At 43.0% G+C, this 24159-nt stretch overlaps 2 protein-coding genes across 4 annotated transcripts; one reads left to right on the top strand and one right to left on the bottom strand.

Moving 5' to 3' along the window:
• Positions 1-180: 180 nt before the first annotated feature.
• LOC142659162 (deoxyribonuclease gamma-like) lies at positions 181-23582 on the bottom strand. 3 transcript variants are annotated; one of them, XM_075834985.1, is made up of 12 exons: positions 23567-23582; positions 21995-22142; positions 17258-17381; positions 7122-7220; positions 5667-5813; positions 5400-5488; positions 5212-5292; positions 4779-4891; positions 4414-4526; positions 2579-2736; positions 2150-2240; positions 181-1764 (listed from the first exon to the last, which is right to left on the bottom strand). In XM_075834985.1, exons 5-12 carry the CDS (start codon positions 5796-5798, stop codon positions 1627-1629), a joined length of 915 nt encoding a protein of 304 aa, XP_075691100.1. In that variant the 5' UTR covers positions 5799-5813; positions 7122-7220; positions 17258-17381; positions 21995-22142; positions 23567-23582; the 3' UTR covers positions 181-1626. The 3 variants fall into 3 exon arrangements, with proteins under 3 accessions (XP_075691100.1, XP_075691101.1, XP_075691102.1); XM_075834986.1 differs by lacking the exon at positions 7122-7220; XM_075834987.1 differs by lacking the exons at positions 7122-7220; positions 17258-17381; positions 21995-22142; positions 23567-23582 and having other exon boundaries at positions 5667-5964.
• Positions 6164-22566, top strand: LOC142659163 (mitochondrial carnitine/acylcarnitine carrier protein-like). Its single transcript, XM_075834988.1, has 9 exons — positions 6164-6568; positions 8180-8272; positions 18691-18818; positions 19675-19765; positions 19949-20066; positions 20717-20789; positions 20987-21096; positions 22008-22129; positions 22375-22566. The coding sequence occupies exons 1-9, from the start codon at positions 6458-6460 to the stop codon at positions 22435-22437; spliced, it is 909 nt and encodes a 302-aa protein (XP_075691103.1). The 5' UTR covers positions 6164-6457; the 3' UTR covers positions 22438-22566.
• Positions 23583-24159: the final 577 nt, after the last annotated feature.

The following is a 24159-nucleotide window of genomic DNA, read 5'->3' on the forward strand; positions in this document are numbered from 1 at the left end:
TCTATTTTAGGGGAGGGGGTAGACGTCAAGAGGTAGACAGAAAAACGGAATGTAATATATAAAATTTAGGGTCTGCTGAACCCGGATGGCACGGACCAAATGCTACTTGGAGGCATAATATTGCAACATGAAATAGTGACCTGGACGAGCTATGATATAAAGTAGTGAAGACACAGCACAGATGTTATAAAAAATATTTATTGTCACTGTAGTAGAGATCTGATGCAAAGTTATAGATATAGATGAGGTAGGGACCAGATAAGTCCCCACCACCTGCCAATAACATTATTGTAATGCCTCAAATGACTGCAACTCGATACAATGATGGGGATTTATGGATATTGGCGCACCGCACCGTCTATTGCACTAGTGCAGCACGCCCCATATTCCTCAACATGTCACCCAACCCTACCGGTGTATATGGCTGGCTTAAAACAACGCTACGTCTGTTCTAATCTGGAAACATTTGAAAAACCGAAGTGCGATTCTGAATCCCTGACCGCTTTCTCCAACACAAAAGCGCGTTTTAAGAAAAGTGGCGCAGGGACATCAGACCGAATATGATATTTTTCAATGCATTTCTTCCAGAATATGGCATAAATACATTGAGAAATTTCCCCCATTTGTGTTTTACATCAAACACATTGTTCTGCCACCGGAGGGCGTTTCATTATATTAGCACGTTACCATCTGGTGGCATAGTAATGTCACGCTGAGGTTCAGGTTCTACCTGGGATATATAAGTATCCAGCACCAGCAGAAAAACTCAGTCTCGGATTTATTGACATTCAACATAATTAACCCTGAGTGGTATCGCCTGACTGTACAGAAAATGAGTCAGCGAGGTGGAGATGTTGGAGCTTAAAGGGGTTGTCCAGTTTAGAAAACCCGTCGTCAAATAGCCTGTTAGGGAATTCTGAGTTAATAGAGGGGCGTCCTCTGATCAGGATCCTCAGCTGGAGAGCGGTTATAAGGGGCGTCTCTCTCTCTGGAAGACCTGTCCTGTTCCGCTTTACACCCATTGATATGTATGGGCACTGTGTAATGCTTCACTTCCCCTGTGGTGGCGTTGCAGGGAAATGAAACACTTATAGCCAGGTTACCCACAGATTACAGCTGATCGCTGGGGGTCCCAGAAGGAGGACACTTTAAAATCAGTTTATTGTCATTGGAGCCCTCTAACAAGTAGGGATTGTCACAAGCCGGAGTACACCTTTAACTTTTTTCTCAAAATATGTGTTTGACAAATACGTCACAGGAGAAGTCATACTAGTCATTACCAGTAAGCAAGGTCAGGCACAACAGGAGTCCCACAAGCCAAGGTCAGGCACAAGACGAGGGTCATATAAGCCAAAGTCAGCCACAAGGTAGTCACTTAATCCAAAATTAGGGACCATTAGTCATCAGACTAAGATGGTGTGACCATGCAAGCCAGGGCAGGACCGCTAGGACTGTGATACATTGTGGTCAGGAACCTAAGCTTGGAAACATGTATATGCTCCTTTTACTTTGGCCCTTTATGGTACCTTTTGGCATCTGGGGCCAACCCCATTACATCCTGAATGTGGACCCAACGAGGTAATTCATTACTGGTGGAGGACTCTGTTTTATATGGTCACCACTGACTTAAAGCAGGTTGCTTAAACCACAAGTGACTGAGAGGCTGAGAATCATGAGCATAAGTGAGTGAAGGAGAGTCCTACAGTTATCCAGAACCAGATTAAGATCCATCTCCACCGGGTAATGGTCACTGACTTTCAGGGCCTACGAGAATACAGAAAACAGGGTCACTGAGGACAAAAACATCCAAATGTCCATCTATGTCATTTAAAGGGGCTTCTGGTGAGCTTCTGTTTATACACAGAAGCCAATCTGAACATACAGAGCTGCAGTGTAAAGCATGGTGGAAGCACAGTACAGCAGCTGGAGCCACTGATGAGACAAGAGGAGGATTTTAGTAGTTTAGCCCACAAAATAGCTGCTACCATGGCCTACCAGGGTCTGATGATAAAGTGTGTAGATTCTGTATAGCATGTCATAAGTAGATACAGGGGTATGTGGGGTCTGTGCGGCTGGGTGTCCCTGACATGGAGGACCAGGACATTGTAGCTATGTCTCAGAATATTGTGTCCTCTTCATCCCATCATACCTCTGCTTCACTGAGGCGCAGCTCCTTTGTGAAGTTGTAAATCCCAGACGACTCCACCAAATTTCTTAATTCCTTTCCATAAACTACAATCCTAAAAATGAGAAGCAAAAAGAAGGACATTTAAAAATTGTTCCTTAAAGGCGTTGTCAATTTTGGACAATCTCTTTTTGTTAAAGGGTCCCCTTAAGATAAGCAAATCACAAGGCATCCCGCTGATGGGAACCCCAATGATCAGTTGTAATCTGCGGGGGAACCTGTCAGCAAGTGTTCAACTCCCCTGCAGCGCTACCACAGGGGAAATGAAGAATTACATGGTGTCCATTGAAATCAATAGGCTGTTTGTGTAATGCATGAATGTGTTGGGTCCTCCAGAGAGAGGTAGTAGGGTATCGGAAAATGTTTTTTTCTAAGCCAGACAACCCCTCTCACCTGTCATACGGGCAGCTCGTGCTCTCTTTCACTGTCGTGTCGGTGCTGTCACTAATCAGCCACTGGAAATCTGGATCGGTATATAGGCGGAGAGACTTTGTCTTCTTCTTAGACAGGTAATCGCAGCCAGCGTTAAAGTCTCCCATTAAAATGACATTCTGTTAAAGTAAATCATTAACAATATGGATCTGTAGGTACAATGGAGCACCGGAAAGAACGATGAATGGAGCCACTACTATGATGATACGACCCTGATATATGAGATTTCATTTATCGACCTCATACATTAAACAAGAGTTCAGGCAAAAGCGAAGTTTCCTGCTGTAACAATGTCACGACTATATCAGATACTGCAGTAATGTGGCCGCAACGAGCGCTGCTGCCCCTTCATTGTGACCTCCAGCCTCAGAGCTGATGGTGGCGCATAATGATTACGCTCCATCTGCACTTTGGTATCTATGATGTCTCCTAAGTAGATTCCTCAGGTACCCAGCAGTGCACTAAGGAATTAAAGGGGCATTCTGACCTCAAACAGTTATGGCATATCAATAGGATATGAGATAATTGTCTGACAGATGGGGGTCCCACCACTGGGAGAACAGACCGCAATGAGGAGGGGGAGGAAAGGAGAGCTGGTCACACATGGCGGTTTCTGTCATCCCCATAGACCAGGGATAGGCAACCTTTTTTCTATGGCGTGCCGATAAAAAAATCAAAAATCAAAGATGGAGTACTCCGTGTGCCACGCAAACATGAGTCATATAAGACAAACTGTTACCACGTATGTGACATAAATCAATTAATTAAACTTACATTTGACTGTGACCTTTTTCCCTGACTTTCTTTGCAAAGATGATTTATTTCTGGCAAGGCTACTGAACGCCACCTTTGGGGGGGTGCATGTAGGAGAGACTACGGCTACTGAACACCAGCTGGAGGGCGCGGCACACAGAAGAGAGAGCGACTACTGAACACCAGCTTGGGGGGGCACTTAGGAGAGACCGTGGCTACTGAGCACCAGCTTGGGGGGGGCACATAGTAGAGATTGTGGCTACTGAGCACCAGCTTGGGCGGAGGGGTGCACATAGGGGAGACCACGGCTACTGAGCACCAGCTTGGGGGGGATGCACACAGGAGAGAGAGCTGCCAACTTTTACTAACTCTTCTTTTACAGAGTGGTTACTGAACGCCTTGTGGCGCTGATCACCAGGAGAGAGAGGGCAGTGCTGCATTGGGTGCTTTCCAAGTGTTCAGAAGCAACAAAGACTATGAAGCGCTGCGCTCTTACCTGGTGACCGGTGTCGCAAAGCGCATAATGAAGCGCTGCTCTCTCCCTGTGTTCAGCGCCGCCAAGCACACAGCAGCACTGGACACTGGGAGAGGTAAGTGTGCCAGCAAACCATGCCCTGTGTGCCAGCTGCGGCACCAGTGCCATAGGTTGCTGACCCCTGCCATAGACTATACTATAGAGAGTAGTAGACAAGTGCAGATGGCTCTCCCCGGCTTATCTTCCTTACTGCAGCCGCAGTCTGACTTCTAATGGAAAATGGGGGTCACAAGATCATCATTCACCCTAATTTCTAGCATATTGTATGGGTAAGCCATAAAAGTCCGGTTGAAAAACCACTAACTCCTGTCTATATGCCCTAAAACGACATATGGAGGTCATAGAAGGGGAACCCCTCGACTATCCAGTGAGCCACTGAAAAGAGCGGCTCTAGTTCTGTGGGGGCTCTGCCGGACCCCTGGCGATAGGCTCAACTTCAGAGAAGATGTCTAGAGAAAGGGGATTGTCCACTTTCTGGTAAATGGAGGCAGCAGACATTAAATATTACCTTACATCTCCAGCGACTTCTGACATCCAGGAACACGTCATAAAGGGCTTCGAGTTCAGTCGCGGCTTTCTTCGGCTCTGTGTGCTGCGGGACGACAACCAGATCCGGTAGAGCTGGTAAAAGAGATTTAAACATTTTAGAATTAAGTTTAAAGCCACAAAACAATTGATCGTCTCTACCAGATGTAACAATTTGCAATTAAAATCTCTGGCGAAAACACCTAGAGGTAGTAGTATGTATTACACCCCTATCAGGAATTTACAAATGTGTATTTACAAGCATTAAAATTGGAACAACCCTAAAGTATAGTGAAATGAATATACAGATTACAGTAGAACCACATTTAGTCGCAATTCTTCTCTGACCTGCCGATTCCAGAGCGAAGCGAACAACGTAAGGTTCTCGAGCAAACACGTCTGGCGCGGACGGATCATTATCGTGATATTTGTATTGATCTTTCACTGTGATCTTGAATGACCTGCAAAAATGTGTATGAGTCAAACATAACTCAAAACCTAAATTCAGATGTGACTGCAGAACATTAACCTGACCCTATGCCATCCTCACAGGGATCCAGGACGCTGAGATATGGGGACTGTTCTTAGGGCCCTCGCAGGGTAGATCTGCTTCACCTCTACCTACCTTAGGGGGGGGGGATAAATCACCGGTGACCACAGCGTTCCCTCCGTGGGATTGTGAGGGTCTTTCTGTTCATGGCGTCTATATGATGGTCCTTCTCCTCCGTTATCAGACTAATGTATATGATGTGAGCAAATGGAAAGTTACCGCAGCACTTACTTGTATATGAAGACGTATTGTTCTGTGTAAGACTTGCGGCCAAGGGGAGGGCTGATCACTGCCGAGAATGCGTCCTCCGGTCTGTGACAAGAAAGAGTTAATACCAGCCTACGTGTGCGTTCACACAGTGCTGCAAAAACCTGACCGCGACGTGTTAACACACCCGGACATTTCTTCATTCTCCTCACCTGTTGAGTTCAGCCATGAGTTTGGACACGGTGATTCCTTTGGGATCATGCACTTCTTGTAGTAGACAGATGTCACAACGCTGCACGATCTGCACACAGACAGATAACAGTAGAATCAAGCACAACGAAATGAAGCCCCTCAGGGTGCCCCCCCCACCCTACCACATCTGGTGGTTCATGGTCGTACATGTGTGTAATGGTCTCTATCTCATGACTACTCGCAGCTTTACCCCCGTGACAGTCTTTGGATCGTCTTCCCCTCCTTACCTTGACCACAATCTTAAGGATGCCATCATTGGCGACTTTTTTCTCTCCGAAGTGCTGGCCATTGAAGGCGCAGATCCTGATGGAGAGGGCGCAGGGCCACGCAGCGTAGAGGACGAGGAACCAGCTTAGCATGATGGTCTAGTAGTCCTGTAAGACACAGATATCTCATTGTCAACCGTTCTGAGCACTGCTGCTGTTCTGTTCCTGTGTGCCGGCTTTTATTCCTATGTCAGCGATTTCTACTCTACGTTCCAGGACGCGGAATTAGAAGCCAGCAGGTTATACAGTAACACCGGTCATGCTGCTTCTTTCCTAGACTTTAACCTGCCTGGCACAACAGTGCCAACAAATCCCAGGAAGCCGCTGATCTCGCTGTCACCGAGGGGAGGCGTGAAGACACTCCATGCGGCACTACTACTCCCATACTACTACTCCCATACTACTACTCCCATACCCTGCACTATACACTACAACTATCTAGCTCTCCTATCTACTACCGGACCCAACCGCTGTACCCACGCGATCATTTTCACACCTGGTAGTACATTTTTTCATTGTTGCTCCTATGGGTCTCCACTGGTGACATATACCCCCAGTATTCACTGACGTCATCCATTCACAGTTATTACTCTCCCCTGCACACACATTGCACGCTATCAGCGTCTTCCACAGTGGTGACCGGTGTCTCCAGAGTGCACGCTTATCTCCAATCCCCCCTTGTGTCATCTCCCACACCCAGTGGCAGCTATTACTCTCAGAGACACAGCCCAGAAGGAGCGACAGTCCCATACATGTCCTCAGAGAATGGAGGTCACCCGTCGGCTTACGTCAAGCATTTTGTGTCCGGAGGTATGGGAGGTATCTGCCTCACCCTGGCCGGGCAACCCCTGGACACTGTCAAGGTGAGAGCTAACCTTCCATTTGAGATGGATTAAGCTGGGCTTGGGTGAAGATCAAGGTGCCACTAAGAAGACTTGTCTGGGAAAAGATGGGTGACAACCAATATGGCTGCCCAAAAGGGTTGTTATCCAGCTGTGCTGAGTCCTGATTGGTAAATCTGCCTAGTTATCCAGCTTTCCGCTATTCAGCAGAAGAGAATTTATTTTTATTTTGGGAGAAACTCTTATGGTTCATTTCAGTAGCACAGTGTTTCCTCCCCCTGTCACCCCCTTATGTTCCTGACCACTTCTTCCTATTGTAGCTGGGTATAGGAGGTAGTTAAGATATGGCAGACATTTATACTAGCTAGGGAACTATCGGCGAGTCACAGAGTCACCCCGGCTCCACTGAAATGCACAGTCCCTGCTCTCTCCTTCCTCTCTATTACTGATAAGTTCTACATTAAATTCATTACACTATCCGATCTATAGTAGCCTGATCTAAATAATACTAGCCACGAAGATCTCAACCATGTGTGTCATTCCTCTCATCTACCCCTTGAGCAATAGTACTCACCACCTTACTGCTTTCGCTGATGTGGTCTCATTCGGTATAAGAAGCCAGACAGATGCAGAGGGGTTTATGTATTATCTCCACGTTCAGATCTAGGAGTGTCTAAAGTACAGATGACACAATCCAGTATCAGTCACCAGCACATGGCTGCCGACCATGGAAGGAAAACTGGTGCACCAAGCTCCGACCGAGCATTAAAGGGTTACTCCAACCAATAACAATGATGCATATCAATAAGATAGTGATCAAGTAGATCAAATCCCCATGGCTTCCCTGTCACAAGACACAAGCTGTTCCGCATTTCATGTATAAAGTTTAGACATTGTGAAAAGTTCTGTAACTTTCTAATATAGTTTGTCTTGAAATTCCTCAACTTTTTCAAAAACACTGCTTGCTGCCAGTGAATATGAATATGCCAGAGGCTCAAAACAGGTTCAGACCTAATACTTCTCACAGCTGAGAATTTGCTGCAATTGTATCTAGTCTAGACAATCTTCTGCGAGCTAAACAGCCAGCCGCTTTGGACTGAAAGTGTAACTAAACTTTTAAAAAACTTTTGACATGTCAGAAGTTTTGATAGGTGGGGCTCCAAAAACTGAGCCCCCATTGATCGCTAAAACGGAGCTGCAGAAGTGCTCGGGTGAGCGCTGAGCCGCTTTGTTTCTGATCGGCTTTTCTTCGGAAAGACGAGCAAGCGGTGTACGGACTCATAGACTTTCTGTCGCTTCGTTTTAGCGATCGGTGGAGGTCTCAGTGATTGGACCCAGACCAATCAAAACTTCTGACATGTCACTATAACATGTCAGAAGTTTTTTAAACGTTTAGTTACACTTGAAACATTTTAACTTCACTGATGCATTGACTCAGTTTTATAAAACTGGAAAACGCTCCTATCGTCTCGTGAGGTGTTTGTGGGGCACTTGTCAAGAAAGCGATTCCCATATTAAAATATATCGAGAATTTCTAAATTTGCCATAATGTCAAATCTGATGTGATATCGCCGACGCGTGGACCAACCTGTACCCTAATGAACTATTATACTGTAATACCTATGTCTCCAGGTGAACCTACAAATCCAGGTGCGACCTGTAAGAGGACAGACGCTGCGGTATAACAACACGCTGGACTGCTTCCAAAAGATTGTCTCCCAACAGGTGAGGATGACCAAGACCCGACTAACCGCACGGAAACAATAGGGAAATAGTGTGTCCCCCCAATATAATCCTCCCTAGGACCCCTAAACAACACTCTCTGACCGCTATATCGTTGCCCCTGCATCTCTTCACGCCCGACTTCAGATCAGACAGAAGAATGGAATTGGAGGGACACTTGGAGGGAACTATTGTGATAACAGACGTGTATTAGGGAATTGTTATATATGCGATTATCAATCATGAATCTACATTTCAAAGGTTTTTTGGGGGGGTTTAAAGGTCTCCTGACAATAAGTTTATAGCATGGGGGAGGGGTTCTGCTGCTGGGATCCCCAAAAAGCATTACACGTCTCACAATGGCCCGCTCATGTAATGCATGGATGTGACAGGCCGTACTTATAGCAGATCTGACTGATAGAAGGGGGACCCCACTATTAACTCAAAACCCTACTAAAGTACATACTAAACCAGACAAACCCTCTCAGCACCTTCTTATCGTTCTCAGATCCCATGTCAGGGGTCCAAGACTATTTATCCAGAACGGCTCCACAAATCTGGGGGTCCTGACTCGCACGTTGCTCCCATGTCATTTATAATTAGACTGCACATTGTCTATGTCTGGAAAGTTTGAGTCTCACTATTGAATGCATCTCACTTCCCAGAACAGAGGGTAAATTATCCCGTCTTCAGATGCCCAAATGTATAAGCCCAAGTAGGAGCAGGTGGCGACAAGTGACACACCAGAGCAGCTGCTGTGCCCGCGTTCTGTATGTGCAGGGAGAAGACACTGATCCTGCTCCATGACTCCTGGGGCAGCCGCTGATAACGTGGATGACAAATATACATACAAAAAAGCTGTCGACTGAACTTTAGTTTTGGTTTAAAGCATATGCTATATTTTAATTACTGTGCCCCTCAGCGTGATTGCCCAGGAGGCACCACATGGTCCAATCCGCCAGGCGCAAAAGTAACATGGATGCAGCCACTTGGGTGATGAGGTCCGTGAGGCGCAGTAATACGTATGCAGTGCGTTCTTTAAACAGGCCTGTTTGTTTGACCGAAAGTCCAGTTATTTCAGTAAGGCGGTGGAGATAAGCGGCTGCTAGATACCTCTGGCACTGCTTATGTCAGGGATACAATAGGATCGTTGATAGGGAAATAATCCGGCCAGTTCAATCTTTGTCTCCCACTTGTGCTTGTTACCGGGGGACAGTTTGACAAGTGCCATAAACATTGGCAAATCTGGTCAAAAACAGCAAGACTCTCTGACTAAAATCCAGTATCAATGGCCCCTGAATAGCCGGACACTTACCGCTCCCCGGGCAGTAACCACGCAAGTTTTTGGGTACTCAGAATGCTAGTCCGGGAAGGGGCGCACACGACTAAATACTTCCCACTAAAGGAACGGATTTCCCAATGGGAAATCGTTTTGTATCTTCTTTGCATTGGCCACATGTGCTTTGCCCAGACGATAGTAAACAATAGAGAAGTCTATGGCCAGTTTGATGTAAACTGACAGGTCGCAAAAAGAAGTGATCAGAGTCCCCGACTGAGACGCCCAATGGAGATCCAAGATCATTCCATCCACAAATAAAATCTTGTCAGGAGATCGCTTTTGGGTGGATGTCCCCTTTACAGACTTCTTCAATGGGAGGCGTGTAGTTTAATACTTGACTGCCCATGAGAACATGACGTTGGCAGAGGTGGCATCCTATACTGCACTTACCGGAGAGGGGGGCATAGGGAATACTGGGCAGAAGCAAGACGGACAATGGATTCCCAAAGAAAATGGCGCTTGAGAGACCATGTGAACTTTTCAAGGGGTTGGGTCATGTTGGTGACATCATTTATAGCCTCTCTTTTTTTTCCCGGATCTGTAAATATGGATGCACTACAGACCGTTAATGCAAACAACGTGCCAGATATGCGGATGACTATGGATCCGTATCTTTGGACACTAAAAAAACACTGAGGTCGTGTGCATGAGTCCTAACATAGAGCTGTATACACAGGGGTATATAATAATACAGAGCTGTATACACAGGGGTATATAATAATACAGAGCTGTATACACAGGGGTATATAATAACACAGAGCTGTGTACACAGGGGTATATAATAATACAGAGCAGTGTACACAGGGGTATATAATAATAGAGCTGTATACACAGGGGTATATAATAACATAGAGCTGTATACACAGGGATATATAATAATACAGAGCTGTGTACACAGGGGTATATAATAATACAGAGCTGTATACACCGGGGTATATAATAATACAGAGCTGTATACACAGGGGTATATAATAATACAGAGCTGTGTACACAGGGGTATATAATAATACAGAGCTGTATACACAGGGGTATATAATAATACAGAGCTGTATACACAGGGGTATATAATAATACAGAGCTGTATACACAGGGGTATATAATAACACAGAGCTGTGTACACAGGGGTATATAATAATACAGAGCTGTGTACACAGGGGTATATAATAATACAGAGCTGTGTACACAGGGGTATATAATAATACAGAGCTGTGTACACAGGGGTATATAATAACACAGAGCTGTGTACACAGGGGTATATAATAATACAGAGCTGTATACACAGGGGTATATAATAATACAGAGCTGTATACACAGGGGTATATAATAATACAGAGCTGTATACACAGGGGTATATAATAATACAGAGCTGTATACACAGGGGTATATAATAATACAGAGCTGTGTACACGGGTATATAATAATACAGAGCTGTGTACACAGGGGTATATAATAATACAGAGCTGTGTACACAGGGGTATATAATAATACAGAGCTGCATACACAGGGGTATATAATAATACAGAGCTGTATACACAGGGGTATATAATAATACAGAGCTGTGTACACAGGGGTATATAATAATACAGAGCTGTGTACACAGGGGTATATAATAATAGAGCTGTGTACACAGGGGTATATAATAACACAGCGCTGTGTACACAGGGGTATATAATAACACAGAGCTGTATACACAGGGGTATATAATAATACAGAGCTGTATACACAGGGGTATATAATAATACAGAGCTGTATACACAGGGGTATATAATAATACAGAGCTGTGTACACAGGGGTATATAATAATACAGAGCTGTATACACAGGGGTATATAATAATACAGAGCTGTGTACACAGGGGTATATAATAATACAGAGCTGTATACACAGGGGTATATAATAACACAGAGCTGTGTACACAGGGGTATATAATAATACAGAGCTGTGTACACAGGGGTATATAATAATACAGAGCTGTGTACACAGGGGTATATAATAATACAGAGCTGTGTACACAGGGGTATATAATAATACAGAGCTGTGTACACAGGGGTATATAATAACACAGAGCTGTATACACAGGGGTATATAATAATACAGAGCTGTGTACACAGGGGTATATAATAATACAGAGCTGTGTACACAGGGGTATATAATAATACAGAGCTGTGTACACAGGGGTATATAATAATACAGAGCTGTGTACACAGGGGTATATAATAATACAGAGCTGTATACACAGGGGTATATAATAATACAGAGCTGTGTACACAGGGGTATATAATAATACAGAGCTGTATACACAGGGGTATATAATAATACAGAGCAGTGTACACAGGGGTATATAATAATACAGAGCTGTGTACACAGGGGTATATAATAATACAGAGCTGTGTATACAGGGGTATATAATAATACAGAGCTGTGTACACAGGGGTATATAATAATACAGAGCTGTGTACACAGGGGTATATAATAACACAGCGCTGTGTACACAGGGGTATATAATAATAGAGCTGTGTACACAGGGGTATATAATAATACAGAGCTGTATACACAGGGGTATATAATAATACAGAGCTGTACACACAGGGGTATATAATAATACAGAGCTGTGTACACAGGGGTATATAATAATACAGAGCTGTGTACACAGGGGTATATAATAATACAGAGCTGTGTACACAGGGGTATATAATAATACAGAGCTGTGTACACAGGGGTATATAATAATACAGAGCTGTGTACACAGGGGTATATAATAATACAGAGCTGTGTACACAGGGGTATATAATAACACAGAGCTGTATACACAGGGGTATATAATAACACAGAGCTGTGTACACAGGGGTATATAATAATACAGAGCTGTGTACACAGGGGTATATAATAATACAGAGCTGTGTAAACAGGGGTATATAATAATAGAGCTGTGTACACAGGGGTATATAATAATACAGAGCTGTGTACACAGGGGTATATAATAATACAGAGCTGTGTACACAGGGGTATATAATAATACAGAGCTGTGTACACAGGGGTATATAATAATACAGAGCTGTGTACACAGGGGTATATAATAATACAGAGCTGTATACACAGGGGTATATAATAATACAGAGCTGTATACACAGGGGTATATAATAATACAGAGCTGTGTACACAGGGGTATATAATAATACAGAGCTGTGTACACAGGGGTATATAATAATACAGAGCTGTATACACAGGGGTATATAATAATACAGAGCTGTGTACACAGGGGTATATAATAATACAGAGCTGTGTACACAGGGGTATATAATAACACAGAGCTGTGTATACAGGGGTATATAATAATACAGAGCTGTATACACAGGGGTATATAATAATACAGAGCTGTGTACACAGGGGTATATAATAATACAGAGCTGTGTACACAGGGGTATATAATAATACAGAGCTGTATACACAGGGGTATATAATAATACAGAGCTGTGTATACAGGGGTATATAATAATACAGAGCTGTATACACAGGGGTATATAATAATACAGAGCTGTATACACAGGGGTATATAATAATACAGAGCTGTGTACACAGGGGTATATAATAATACAGAGCTGTGTACACAGGGGTATATAATAATACAGAGCTGTGTACACAGGGGTATATAATAACACAGAGCTGTATACACAGGGGTATATAATAATACAGAGCTGTATACACAGGGGTATATAATAATACAGAGCTGTGTACACAGGGGTATATAATAATACAGAGCTGTGTACACAGGGGTATATAATAATACAGAGCTGTATACACAGGGGTATATAATAACACAGAGCTGTGTACACAGGGGTATATAATAACACAGAGCTGTGTACACAGGGGTATATAATAATACAGAGCTGTATACACAGGGGTATATAATAATACAGAGCTGTGTACACAGGGGTATATAATAATACAGAGCTGTGTACACAGGGGTATATAATAATACAGAGCTGTGTACACAGGGGTATATAATAATACAGAGCTGTGTACACAGGGGTATATAATAATACAGAGCAGTGTACACAGGGGTATATAATAATACAGAGCTGTGTACACAGGGGTATATAATAATACAGAGCTGTGTACACAGGGGTATATAATAACACAGAGCAGTGTACACAGGGGTATATAATAATACAGAGCTGTGTACACAGGGGTATATAATAATACAGAGCTGTGTACACAGGGGTATATAATAATACAGAGCTGTGTACACAGGGGTATATAATAATACAGAGCTGTGTACACAGGGGTATATAATAACACAGCGCTGTGTACACAGGGGTATATAATAACACAGAGCTGTATACACAGGGGTATATAATAATACAGAGCTGTGTACACAGGGGTATATAATAATACAGAGCTGTGTACACAGGGGTATATAATAATACAGAGCTGTGTACACAGGGGTATATAATAATACAGAGCAGTGTACACAGGGGCATATAATAATACAGAGCTGTGTACACAGGGGTATATAATAATACAGAGCTGTGTATACAGGGGTATATAATAATACAGAGCTGTGTACACAGGGGTATATAATAATACAGAGCTGTGTACACAGGGGTATATAATAATACAGAGCAGTGTACACAGGGGTATATAATAATACAGAGCTGTGTACACAGGGGTATATAATAATACAGAGCTGTATACACAGGGGTATATAATAATACAGAGCTGTATACACAGGGGTATATAATAATACAGAGCTGTATACACAGGGGTATATAATAACACAGAGCTGTGTACACAGGGGTATATAATAACACAGAGCTGTGTACACAGGGGTATATAATAATACAGAGCTGTGTACACAGGGGTATATAATAATACAGAGCTGTGTACACAGGGGTATATAATAATACAGAGCTGTATACACAGGGGTATATAATAATACAGAGCTGTGTACACAGGGGTATATAATAATACAGAGCAGTGTACACAGGGGTATATAATAATACAGAGCAGTGTACACAGGGGTATATAATAATACAGAGCTGTGTACACAGGGGTATATAATAATACAGAGCAGTGTACACAGGGGTATATAATAATACAGAGCTGTGTACACAGGGGTATATAATAATACAGAGCTGTATACACAGGGGTATATAATAATACAGAGCTGTGTACACAGGGGTATATAATAATACAGAGCTGTGTACACAGGGGTATATAATAACACAGAGCTGTGTACACAGGGGTATATAATAATACAAAGCTGTGTACACAGGGATATATAATAATACAGAGCTGTATACACAGGGGTATATAATAACACAGAGCTGTATACACAGGGGTATATAATAATAGAGCTGTGTACACAGGGGTATATAATAATACAGAGCTGTGTACACAGGGGTATATAATAATACAGAGCTGTGTACACAGGGGTATATAATAATACAGAGCTGTGTACACAGGGGTATATAATAATACAGAGCTGTGTACACAGGGGTATATAATAATACAGAGCTGTGTACACAGGGGTATATAATAATACAGAGCTGTGTACACAGGGGTATATAATAATACAGAGCTGTGTACACAGGGGTATATAATAATACAGAGCTGTATACACAGGGGTATATAATAATAGAGCTGTGTACACAGGGGTATATAATAATACAGAGCTGTGTACACAGGGGTATATAATAACACAGAGCTTTGTACACAGGGGTATATAATAATACAGAGCTGTGTACACAGGGGTATATAATAACACAGGGCTGTGTACACAGGGGTATATAATAATACAGAGCTGTGTACACAGGGGTATATAATAACACAGAGCTGTGTACACAGGGGTATATAATAATACAGAGCTGTGTACACAGGGGTATATAATAATACAGAGCTGTGTACACAGGGGTATATAATAATACAGAGCTGTATACACAGGGGTATATAATAATAGAGCTGTGTACACAGGGGTATATAATAATACAGAGCTGTGTACACAGGGGTATATAATAATACAGAGCTGTGTACACAGGGGTATATAATAATACAGAGCAGTGTACACAGGGGTATATAATAATACAGAGCTGTGTACACAGGGGTATATAATAACACAGAGCTGTGTACACAGGGGTATATAATAACACAGAGCTGTGTACACAGGGGTATATAATAATACAGAGCTGTATACACAGGGGTATATAATAACACAGCGCTGTGTACACAGGGGTATATAATAATACAGAGCTGTGTACACAGGGGTATATAATAATACAGAGCTGTGTACACAGGGGTATATAATAATACAGAGCTGTGTACACAGGGGTATATAATAATACAGAGCTGTGTACACAGGGGTATATAATAATACAGAGCTGTATACACAGGGGTATATAATAATAGAGCTGTGTACACAGGGGTATATAATAATACAGAGCTGTGTACACAGGGGTATATAATAATACAGAGCTGTGTACACAGGGGTATATAATAATACAGAGCTGTGTACACAGGGGTATATAATAATACAGAGCTGTATACACAGGGGTATATAATAACACAGAGCTGTGTACACAGGGGTATATAATAACACAGAGCTGTGTACACAGGGGTATATAATAATACAGAGCTGTGTACACAGGGGTATATAATAACACAGAGCTGTGTACACAGGGGTATATAATAATACAGAGCTGTGTACACAGGGGTATATAATAATACAGAGCTGTGTACACAGGGGTATATAATAATACAGAGCTGTGTACACAGGGGTATATAATAATACAGAGCTGTGTACACAGGGGTATATAATAACACAGAGCTGTGTACACAGGGGTATATAATAATACAGAGCTGTGTACACAGGGGTATATAATAATACAGAGCTGTGTACACAGGGGTATATAATAATACAGAGCTGTGTACACAGGGGTATATAATAATACAGAGCTGTGTACACAGGGGTATATAATAATACAGAGCTGTGTACACAGGGGTATATAATAACACAGAGCTGTGTACACAGGGGTATATAATAATACAGAGCTGTGTACACAGGGGTATATAATAATACAGAGCTGTGTACACAGGGGTATATAATAACACAGAGCAGTGTACACAGGGGTATATAATAATACAGAGCTGTGTACACAGGGGTATATAATAATACAGAGCTGTGTACACAGGGGTATATAATAATACAGAGCTGCACAGACTAATACTATGATGTAGATATGCCGGGACTATTAGGGTATGTGCACACGACCTATTTTCGAATTACGCCTGAAAAGACGGCTCCAATACGTCTGCAAACATCTGCCCATTGCTTACAATGGGTTTTACGGTGTTCTGTTCAGACGAGGTGTAATTTTACGCTTCGCCGTCAAAAGACGGCGCGTAAAAATACGCCCACCACAAAGAAGTGCAGGACACTTCTTGGGACGTTTTTGGAGCCGTTTTTCATTGACTCCAATGAAGAACAGCTCCAATTACGTCCGTAATGGACGGCGCGAAAAACGCGAGTACTTGTCAAAAACATCTGAAATTCAGTAGCGGTTTTCGCCTGAAAACAGCTCCGTAATTTCAGACGTATTTTGCGTTTGCGTGTGAACATACCCTTATTGTATCTGCTCGCTTGCTGCCTCTTACCTTGATCTCCCAGGACTTGGTCTGCACTCGGCTTTCTGCTTCAGCTCTAAATGACTCACTGAGAAGTGAAATAGGAACTCGCGCCCCCTCATCCCAGATTGGTGTTTGGCTGTGAGACACTGATCTGACGTAAAAGAGGAAGAAGGCTGGATGTCAGTTCTGGATGTCAGTTCTGATTGTCAGTTCTGGATGTCAGTTCTGGATGTCAGTTCTCGATGTCAGTTCTCGATGTCAGTTCTCGATGTCAGTTCTGATTGTCAGTTCTGATTGTCAGTTCTGATTGTCAGTTCTGGATGTCAGTTCTGGATGTCAGTTCTGGATGGCAGTTCTGGATGGCAGTTCTCGATGTCAGTTCTGATTGTCAGTTCTGATTGTCAGTTCTGATTGTCAGTTCTTGATGTCAGTTCTGGATGTCAGTTCTGGATGTCAGTTCTGGATGTCAGTTCTGGATGTCAGTTCTCGATGTCAGCTCTGATTGTCAGTTCTGATTGTCAGTTCTGATTGTCAGTTCTGGATGTCAGTTCTGGATGTCAGTTCTCGATGTCAGTTCTCGATGTCAGTTCTGATTGTCAGTTCTGATTGTCAGTTCTGATTGTCAGTTCTTGATGTCAGTTCTGGATGTCAGTTCTGGATGTCAGTGCTGGATGTCAGTTCTGGATGTCAGTTCTCGATGTCAGTTCTGATTGTCAGTTCTGATTGTCAGTTCTGGATGTCAGTTCTGGATGTCAGTTCTGGATGTCAGTGCTGGATGTCAGTTCTGGATGTCAGTTCTCGATGTCAGTTCTGATTGTCAGTTCTGATTGTCAGTTCTGATTGTCAGTTCTGGATGTCAGTTCTGGATGTCAGTTCTGGATGTCAGTGCTGGATGTCAGTTCTGGATGTCAGTTCTGGATTTCGGTTCCCTTTTAAAACAAAACACCCTGCATATGGATGTGATCAATTTGTAATACAGAATCCCCATACACCGGCCTCATATGTCGTCACAGAGAAGATTAACCACCCAAACGGATGAGAGGCTATTCGATAATTTCTTAGAGCTTTCTGCGTCTGGGAAAGTTTGGTCACAGGTCATCATTACAGCTCCCACAAGGGTTCTCACCCAGCTTTCCCAGACTCCTGAAAACCTGGCATGCAGCAAAACCCATCCAGTTCTAATATTCTCTCACTTAATCCTGTTATAGCAGAGTTCAATGATGCTAAGGCATCCGTGGAATATTATATGTGAAGAACCTCTTATAAAATGCCCACCCACTCCCTGGAAAGTTCCACATAAAACCCTTTAGCCTCTTCCCTAATAATATGTACCCCCTCCCTCCCCCCGCAGTGCTGCCGCCCATAGTATTGGCCCCATGTTTACCCGCCATATGTGCAGGAATCTAGTGGTGTCCGCAGGTTTAACCGAATGAATTGTATTTTTCCTCCTTCGCTCTCAGGGACTATGGGGTCTTTATAAGGGGATGGGGGCCCCTCTGGCAGGAGTGACCCCGATAATGGCAATGACGTTTTTGGGCTTCAGCCTGGGGAAGAAGCTTCAACAGAATCAACCACAGGATATACTGAGGTGAGATAAAATAATTTTATACCAGGTTTTCCAGAAATGTGTTATCTGGCAGGGTCTAAAAACTAGACAGGAATACTCTTCATTATTGCCCCTTGCCAACATACCGAGTTTCTGGGAAAGCTGGGTGACAACCAATATGGCTGCCGGTACAGCTCCCACAGGGGTTGTCATTCAACTTTTCTAGACTTCTGAGCCTGAACAGTAAGTCAATCTAAATATGTAGTGATATAAGAGTTGGTAATAGATTAGACTAAGCTGCCTTGTCACTCAGAAATCCGGGAAAGCTGGGTGGCTACCAATACGGCTGCCATTACAGCCCTCACTGTAGCTGCCACTCAACTTTCCAAGACTTCTGAGCCTAAACAGTAAGTTTATCTAAATATCTAGTGATATGAAAGTAGGTAATGGATCATAACTAATCATCATTGTCATTCAGAAGTCTGGGAAAGCTGTGTGACTACCAATAGAGCTATCATTACAGAGCTCACAGTAGTTGCCACTCAACTTTCCAACACTCCTCAGCACTTAGTAGCCAGCTTATATTTATATATATATAGCGATAAGAGAGCTGGTAATATATAACTAACCAGCTTTGTCATTCAGGAGTCTGGGAAAGCTGGGTGACAACCAATATGGCTGCCATTACAGGCCTCATAGGGGTTGCCACCAAACAACTTTATGCAGTGATATGAGAGTTGATAATGTATCATTACTAGGCAGAACTGTAACTCAGAATCCGGGAAAGCTGGGTGACAGCCCATGCGGCCATGTTGGATATCACCCTTCTTTCCTGTAATCAGATACGTCAAAGAAGTGATGCGCCATTTTTTTCTTTTTTCCAATGTAACTGGTCCAGACCTCACCAGGTGTTCTCGGCAGGAATGTTGGCAGGGCTGTGGGCCGCCATGATTGTTATACCCGCTGAAAGGATCAAGTGCTTGCTGCAGGTAAGGCAAAGACGTTCTTCATGTCCTGCTCCTCTGTATAAAGGAAGGCCTTCATCATTAGTGTGCGAGCCTGCGGCTGTCAGGGCATGCTGGGAGTTGTAGTTGCAGAACAGCCGTGTGATAAAACATGAGATTCTTACCTCATTCCCATCACCCTCCTCTCTCACTTTCTCTTGTTTTAAGGCTCAGGCCAATAGATCACTCCAAAGATTTTCGGGGCCTGTAGATTGTGCCAGGCAGCTTTTTCGGGAGCAGGGCATCGGCAGCTTGTACAGGGGTACTGTGCTTACTCTTCTGAGAGGTAACTACCACTGCCTCGAGTGTGAATAATTATGTACCAACCTCTTTATACTTCCCTTCTTGAGATACTAGAAGCGAGCGCTGCTCTGGAGGACCTCTAGTGCCCATAGATTTCAATGGTTACCACTTAATGCTTCACTTTTCCTACATCGTTCCTGAAGGTAAAATGACTGAATGCAAGGAGTGCAGCACTGCGATCAAATACAGGCGGGGGATCCTGCAACATGGAAAGGGGTTTCCGTAATCTAGTAAACCCCTTTAATTACACCTCATCCTAATTTTTGCTTTGTAATCGCCTGATTAATCTCCTTAAAGGGGTCGTCTGGATTATAAAATCTCTTTTCAAATACCCTATTAAGGAATTGTGAATTAATTGAGGAGAGTCCCTCAATCAGGTCCCAGCATTACATGACCAGCCCATTAATATTAATGGTCACCATGTAATACTTAATTTTCCCTGTGGTGGCGCTGCAGGAAAAATGAGCACTTGCTGCTGGATTCCCCCATAGTTTACCCTGTGATCATCCTATTTTTTACAATACGGGATTGCCAAAAGTGGAGAACCCCTTTACTGAAATGTCATCTTCCACCCCATATAAGTGTCTAGTAGAAACGGGAATATCCCTCTAATACTTTACTTGTCCCGTTAAGATATCCCTGCGACCGGCATGTATTTTATGAGCTATGAATGGATGAAGGATCAAATGGCGCCACAGAGAGGAAGGTAAGATGTGATATTGTTGATATAATATGGATATAATGTATAACATATAGGGTGGTAGACCGAGGTGGAGTCATATCTGTGGTCATAAGGGGCAGTAGTAGTATGAAAAGTCCTATATAGGACTGTGCGTTATCCTACAATAAATAGAAGTGTAGATCATTCTATAATGTACCGCTTCCCATTATCTTCCTCCATAGTGTCAGTGACCTCAGCGCCGCACGTATTATGCTCGCCGGAGGTGTGGCGGGCATGTGCAACTGGGTAGTAGCCATTCCTATGGATGTGCTGAAGTCGCGTTTCCAGACAGGTGAATAGACCACACAATGTACCTTCATGCCCCCCACCCGACCCGCGTCCTGATATATTATTAATATCATTGTTTAATTCAAAGTTCTGCATCCCTCTGATATAGTTTGTTTCAATTCTTTATCATTTTCAAGATCTCTGCTTGGTGTCAAGGAATTAATGCAAATCCAGAGACCTACTACTTCTCACCGCTGAGGAGGTATCTGGTCTAGACAATCCTCTGTGAGCTAAACACATCAGCAGCATATACGTTTGCTGTCCTGATCGTTTGCTACAATGTATCAGTGGCGTAAAAATGTATAAGCCTGGAGTTTAAGCTGCTTAGTACACAGGGGACTGTTTAAACTAGATGCAATTGTGACAAACCCTTCAGCTGTGAGAAGCAGTAGGTCTGTACAGGATTTAGTCTCTTTTATTTTCACTGACAGCAAGCAGAAGCAGGAAGTTACAGACTTTTCATTATATAGCAATTAAAGGGGTTTTCTAGGACTTTGAAATTGATGGCCTATCCATAGGAAAACAACATAATTATCCGATTGGTGTTGGTCAGACTCCCGGGACCCCCATGATCAGCAGATTGAAGGGGTCGCATCCGCTTTATTGTTTACTAGGTACAGCGCCGTACATCTTGTAGTGGCTGTACCTGGTATTGCAGATCAGTCCCATTCACTTGCATAGGACTGAACAGCAGTGAGCTGCGATACCAGGAACAGCCACAACCAAATGTACGGCGCTGTGCCTGGTAAACAATGGGGACGCAGCTCTATCAATCTGCTGATCGTGGGGGTGCCCAGGGGTCGGACTCCCACCGACCCGATATTAATAGTCCATCCTAAGCATAGGCCATCAACATTAAAGTCCCGAAATACCCCTTTCCGCCATTAAGCCTCTGATCTTACCGTATTTTTTCAGCTCCGGACAGCCGGTACAGGGGTATTCTGGATGTTTTTAGGGAAGTCTTGCGAGATGAGGGACCCCGAGGTCTGTATAAGGGGTTCACAGCCGCCATGTTACGAGCCTTCCCTGCCAATGCGGTGAGTGCAGAATCTGAAAGATACGAGGGGCCTCTTTACTCTCTAAAGTGGGGGATATCAATTTCCTCCTCTCCTGTTCATGTCACAATACACAGTCCTGTAGTTATGGAATTTTTTTTAGTGAACCAGGAAGCTCAGGATGAGCAGAGGCAAAATTAGCAAGCAACGCTACGTCTATGGGGTGGGAGTAGACGGAGATATCCTGCTGATTCCCTGCTCCGTCTCTTCTGATCTTTGTATTTCAGGCATGTTTCCTTGGATTTGAGGCTTCTATGAAGTTTCTGGACTGGCTGATCCCAGACGTGTGACTGGTCCCTGATACTGATCAATAATGTGCAGCCCCCCGAGAAACCCCGACACCGAAAAATGTGCCGTTCACTGCAGCATCATAAATGACTTTTTACAATAAAATCATTTTTGTCGTTTTCCCATTATAATATATTGGTGGGAAGTCATTTCATTCAAAAGACTCGATGGGGATGGTGAAGAATCAGCTACAAGACATGGGAAACCGCGACCTCGATATCTCACCGCCGGACGCTGTGCTGATTGTTTTGCAAGACGAAACGACGCATGTGACTCTTTTTCTATAGAGAACAAACTGAGGTGACACGGCAGTATACGGTAGGGACGTACTGAGGGTAAACACTATAGATAGATAGATAGATAGATAGATAGATAGATAGACAGACAGACAGGCAGACAGACAGACAGACAGACAGACAGACAGACAGATAGATAGATAGATAGATAGATAGATAGATAGATAGATAGATAGATAGATAGATAGATAGATAGATAGACAGACAGACAGGCAGACAGACAGACAGACAGACAGACAGACAGATAGATAGATAGATAGATAGATATGAGATAGATAGATAGATAGATAGATAGAAATGAGATAGATAGATAGATAGATTGATAGATAGATATGAGAGATAGATAGATAGATAGATAGATAGATAGATAGATAGATAGATAGATAGGAGATAGATAGATAGATAGATATGTGATAGATAGATAGATAGATAGATAGATAGATAGATAGATAGATAGATAGATAGATAGATAGATAGATAGATAGATAGATAGATAGATAGACAGACAGACAGACAGATAGATAGATAGATAGATAGATAGATAGGAGATAGATAGATATGAGATAGATAGATAGATAGATAGATAGATAGATAGATAGATAGATAGATAGATAGATAGATAGATATGAGATAGATAGATAGATAGATAGATAGATAGATAGATAGATAGATAGATAGATAGATAGATAGGAGATAGATAGATAGATAGATAGATAGATAGATAGATAGATAGATAGATAGATAGATAGATAGATAGATAGATAGATAGATAGATAGATTTGGTATCACTCTCTGGTGTAATAATAATGAGTATATTATATTGCTATCTACTCACATTCTTCCGCTTATATACTGGCGGTATATACTGTCGGCTCGGCGGTCATATCCGGGCTCAGGTTTTACGTCCTGTGAGGAGGGCAGATAATCTGTAGTGAACGGTATAAATAATTATATGGAGTAGATAACACAGCAGATCATACACAATACATAAACCTGGGGTCTGTCCCATAAGGACCACCACTGTCCATACACTACTACATGTATTACTTGATGGCTGCCCGCAGCTTCTCCCGGTGATAACTCTTGTACATCACTTCCATCGATTTATAAACTGCATGTCAGTGCTCAGGACATTGTAACAAACTCTCAGCAGTGTAAGGCTCTGTTCACACTTGCGTTGTGGTTTCCAATAACAGAAACTGTGACACATTGTCGTATCCATCCGCATTGACTTACAATGTGGCCCGTCGGGTTCTATTGTGGTGTCTGTTGTTTTGACGCAAAAAATATCGCTCTCAACGGAGCCTCTGACGGCAGTGTGAACAGAGTTGAAACTGGATTAGGTCAGGACAGGGATTTGTGCACAATATTCGCTGCGCCTCGTACGGTTGCAGGACCCATACAAGTAGCTCACTGGGTGTCGTACGG

The sequence above is a fragment of the Rhinoderma darwinii genome, chromosome 8 (genome assembly GCF_050947455.1).
Source record: "Rhinoderma darwinii isolate aRhiDar2 chromosome 8, aRhiDar2.hap1, whole genome shotgun sequence".
Lineage (NCBI taxonomy): Eukaryota > Metazoa > Chordata > Amphibia > Anura > Rhinodermatidae > Rhinoderma > Rhinoderma darwinii.